The sequence below is a fragment of the Hemiscyllium ocellatum genome, chromosome 7 (genome assembly GCF_020745735.1).
Source record: "Hemiscyllium ocellatum isolate sHemOce1 chromosome 7, sHemOce1.pat.X.cur, whole genome shotgun sequence".
Taxonomy (NCBI): domain Eukaryota; kingdom Metazoa; phylum Chordata; class Chondrichthyes; order Orectolobiformes; family Hemiscylliidae; genus Hemiscyllium; species Hemiscyllium ocellatum.
This window is the reverse complement of record NC_083407.1, coordinates 68,324,249-68,328,950: the sequence shown is the minus strand read 5'-3', so window position 1 is coordinate 68,328,950 and position 4,702 is coordinate 68,324,249. Positions and strand designations below refer to the sequence as shown.

Sequence of the window (4,702 nt, the reverse complement as noted above, 5' to 3'; positions counted from 1 at the left end):
GGCGGAGGACAGGGGCTGTCCTCTGATTCTTCTCTACCTGGATGTATTCGCCTGTCGCTAGGCCGCCTTCATCATCCACTGACAGACGCTTGTATTTATTTGCTTATAAACCTGTTACAATAAATGATTATTCGAACAGCGTCATTCGTACCTTAATGACGAGCACTAGTTTGATGAATGACACATCGGGAGAAAGGAAGCACGGGTCATTTTGACCAGTCGTTCCCTCGCATTGACATAACACTTTTTCTTTGCACCAAAAAGATAAATTTCGAGACACTTGCGGGCTGGATGTGAATTGGCCACAGCTGCAAGATCATCATTAGTGTAGTATCAGCCTGCAACCTGCTCTCAGCTTCGGGATGGAAAGAATAAGGAAAGAAATAATTCTGATGGAACGGGGGCTGCATAGTCCTGCTGGCAAAAAGGTTTCGAATTTGTCAGACTCAGCTGGAAATGCAGTGGAGGAGGCCCTTGAAAATTCTCATCACAGTGGTCGGCTCAGCCCCAGACCCACTTCCGCCTCCCTTCACAACACTGTTGGGGACACCACAACAAACGGCAAATTTGAGATAGACCATTTATTCCATCATCAACATTCAAGTGATAGCACGTCCTCGTCTGAAATTTCGTCCTCGGAAACAAGGAAAAAATTCTCCCTTTACTCAGAACTTGCTAGTCGGGAGAAAGAAGCAGATATGAACAGTGATGTTGATGTGGGCTGTTCGACACTCCGCTCTCCAGCCGGCGTCAGTACAACGCAGCTGAAAGAAAATACAAACAAAGGTAAATATTTATTTGTTAAACGTTTCTCGAAAATTAAGCAGCCTTCATCTCACAAAGGTATAATGCATGTGCAGATAAAAAGTCATTTTGTTGTGATTCATCAAAGATTCGGAATGCATTTCACTGATGCTTTGACAATACAGAAAACAAAGCTGATGCATTGAATGCACATAAACTGAAAATAAAAACAAAAGTGCAAATTTCCGAATAACCCTTTTTATTACTGATAATAATTACATTTTCCAATAAAGTACCACAGCCCAGCAAAACATACATTTGCCTTTGAAAGTTGTATTCTGAGATACATTTGCACTGAAACAATAACAATAACATTAATATCAAAGGCGCTAGGAAAATAGTATTTTACTTAACTAAATAACTGTGAAAAAGTTCTATCTCCAAATTTTTATTTTTTTTTACATCATCTACGTTTCCTTTGTTAAGGTACGCATCTCTGAATTTAATATGGTTTACACGACAATATACCGAGAATATTCGTTTCTACCATTCATCGAAATTGTGCATTGTGAAATCAAAGCTGAACTACTAAATAGACAAGGAATACAACTGCATTAGACTTTGTTTTGTACTGAAAGCTACAGAATTTCAGAGAACATTCAAAAGGAGCTTTCAGCTTGTGCTGAAAAAGAACGTACTAAACAAAACTTCCCAGTTCAGTCGTGCGCTTGGCTTAGGGTTCAAAATATTGTTAAGTATTTAAAAAACGGCTCTGTGGATAAAGCAAAATGAATAAGAAGTGCTTGGAGGTTATTCATTCAGTGTTAGTTCAGATGCCTAATGGATGTATAGCTCAGAATCTTTATCTATATTTAATTACCGAAACTTACACAAATTAAGTACATATATTTGGCCATGTAGAGATTCATAGAACTTTATTGACTCTAATAACTGTTCCCATTTGTAATAATGACAGCCAACATTAATTATGTGGCATCAAAGTTGCCTTATTAATTTGCACTCATGGTTTACCGATCTTAAACGTTTTTGTTTCTTTTTTCCTAGTGTATTCTGACAATGGTAGTTCAACTAATACTTCATCGAATGGGTCTAATATTACGAATTTGAACGGCAACTCCGGTTCAATAGGCAACTCGGGTTCTGGTCCTGACCAGGTGAGACGGTATCGAACAGCGTTCACCCGAGAACAAATCGGTAGATTAGAGAAGGAGTTTTACAGAGAAAACTATGTATCCAGACCCAGACGATGTGAGCTGGCGGCAGCCTTAAATCTACCCGAAACTACTATCAAGGTGCATTGATCAACTCGTGTCTTATATTCACTCTTACATATATATCGTTTATTTTGATTTAATGTACGTATGTTAGTGTTAAAATTACTACGTTCGGATTCATTACTATTCCAATTAATTGGTGCAAATATGTCACATTGATGCAGATTGGAGAATCGTTTAGCATTTCACAAAATATAGACTATTGTTTTAATTACACTAGCAATGTTATTTGCAAACCATTTATTTTTAATTGGAGTGTACAACACACTGAGAAAGAAATAGAAAAAATGTGGTGCGGTGTATGTATTGACGCTGTCCATTTTCTTTCTTAATCCAGGTTTGGTTTCAGAACCGGCGGATGAAAGATAAAAGGCAGCGACTAGCCATGTCATGGCCCCACCCAGCTGACCCAAGTTTTTACACCTACATGATGACCCACGCAGCGGCCACTGGAAGCTTGCCTTACCCTTTCCACTCTCACGTTCCCCTGCACTATTACCCTCACGTTGGCGTCACAGCCGCTGCAGCCGCCGCTGCCGCCACAGGTGCCACGCCCTTCCCCACCTCCATCCGCCCGCTCGACACCTTCCGTGCCCTCTCCCACCCTTACTCGCGGCCCGAACTGCTCTGCAGTTTCCGCCACCCGGGCCTTTACCAGTCCCCCCACGGTCTGAACAGTAGTGCAGCCACAGCAGCGGCGGCCGCAGCGGCTGCAGCCGCCTCGACGCCGGCGGGCGCCGCGCCGTGCTCTTGCCTGAGTTGCCACAGCAACCAGAGCGGCGCGCTGGGGCCCAGGAGCGCGAGTTCCGACTTCACGTGCACCGCGACTGCGCAGAGGTCGGAGAGCAGCTTTCTCCCATACTCAGCCGCAGTGCTCAGCAAATCAGCGGCGGTATCGCCGCCTGACCAGCGGGAGGAGTCCTCTCTGACCAGATAACTTACCCTGGCGGTGGTTCTCACCAAGGCCAACCAAAACCTAAATGGCAAATGGCTAAGATGCATTGCTTTTTACTTTGTCAAAGGTTGCACCCCTTTGTAATCACTGCTTTGGCGCAAACATGGACAATGTTCCATCAACGCCCGTTTTAAAGAGGTATGCTATCTTTTAGCATGGACGACACGACCCAGTTTCATTGATGATCACCTTTTCCAGAATTCATTTATCCAGTTGTAATAGTTTAAAAAGATCCCCGTGGATTCTTGAAAAGTTATTTTAATTGTCTTTTGAATTGTACTAGAATCTACAAAAAACTGTGAACTTTCAAAGCATTATCGCCTTTTCAGCTGATATTGTTGGGGATATTAACATTTGATAAGACAGTTGAGGCTAAATTCAAGAAATGTAATACTGCTTTAAAGCAATTTTCACCAAGAACAAATACCAACTACAACGGGTTACTGTCTCTTTAAAGCTGACAAATGAAGGTCACTTTGGGAAGCACGCAATTCCATTTATTCTATTCGCCTTCTTTGTAAGAAGACCCTTTTCTGTGAAATTGGGTACGATCATGCCTACTGTTTTGGCCCAGGAGTGCCACCACCGGGTATCTGACAATTGTCGCTGCCAGAAACAACTCCTCGAGGACTTGGTAAAGTTCGAGGAAGACACATCAGACACCGCCAATGTTATTGCCATGTCAATTCCGATGCTAATAATGTGCAGATTATGACGAAAATTGCCAATCATGTACCTTGATGGACCTCCTTTGAATGTAGAATTGGAAAAAAGTTCCCTGCACTGAGACCTGCTGTCAAATACTAACAACCCGCTAAGGGAAGTCATTAGAAGAGATAGATAAGAGACTTGATACATAAAACATTGTTCATGGTGCATAGAATGTACTGGATTTAATGTGGTATTCGTTATCTGAAGTGATTTTGCAGAAACCCTACGTCCTCATTGTCCCACTGCCAATTTTAATTTTGGAAACCTATATTGTAGACATTCTGCGTCCACTTTCCCTTGTAACCAGTATGGTACTGATGTGAACAGCCTCATTAAATCAACCTAGAAATTTCCATAATACGCCCCATAGAGCCACTTCACTCTTCACTTAATGGGATTCTTCAGGAAAAAAAAGTAACTCATTCTTTTTCATGGTGCATACTTCCCACAGGGTCTTTTGTCAATTTCTTGCAAATTAACTCATAAAATTATGTAATATTTTAGTTCCCCCTTTCAGTGATTGTTGAACAATAGTCATTCAGGGGAGGTTACGCTGCTGTGTCCAAAACGGGTTAAAGCGGGTAATATAAGTAGCATTCAAGTTGTGGGTGGCAGGCGTGCTGGATGTTGGTGACTGTTTACACTGGACTGCATTAAATGTTAAATCAGGACCAGATTGCAATTGAAAGTAAAGGCGCTCAATCTGATGGCTTCACAGTTAAAATGCAAAAAAAACCCCACAGAAAACAAGTGTTGATTGTGACCTTAAAAGGGACGGAACATATCCCTGTATTATCATTTTAAAATATCACTTCTGTTTTCCTTTTGTTTTGCAATGCAGAACTACGAATTAACATGCCAAAATCACGTCAGCATTGCTGACTACCACACTTATTCTTGTGACTGTTAGATTTTTGGCGATTGCTGAAACCTTGTACTGTTGCTTATTGAAATAAAACGCGCTGAACCGCCAATTAAGAGAACCCGTTACAAAATG

At 41.7% G+C, this 4,702-nt stretch overlaps 1 protein-coding gene across 1 annotated transcript; it reads left to right on the top strand.

Moving 5' to 3' along the window:
- Positions 1–362: 362 nt before the first annotated feature.
- evx2 (even-skipped homeobox 2) lies at positions 363–2,976 on the top strand. The gene is made up of 3 exons (XM_060827942.1): positions 363–786; positions 1,810–2,057; positions 2,377–2,976. Exons 1-3 carry the CDS (start codon positions 363–365, stop codon positions 2,974–2,976), a joined length of 1,272 nt encoding a protein of 423 aa, XP_060683925.1.
- Positions 2,977–4,702: the final 1,726 nt, after the last annotated feature.

Excerpts from the sequence above, each read along its gene's own strand:
- evx2 (XM_060827942.1), top strand. The coding sequence starts at position 363 with ATGGAAAGAATAAGGAAAGAAATAATTCTGATGGAACGGGGGCTGCAT. Across the intron at positions 787-1,809 it reads GAAAGAAAATACAAACAAAG|TGTATTCTGACAATGGTAGT; the intron begins GTAAATATTTAT and ends CTTTTTTCCTAG. Across the intron at positions 2,058-2,376 it reads TACCCGAAACTACTATCAAG|GTTTGGTTTCAGAACCGGCG; the intron begins GTGCATTGATCA and ends TTCTTAATCCAG.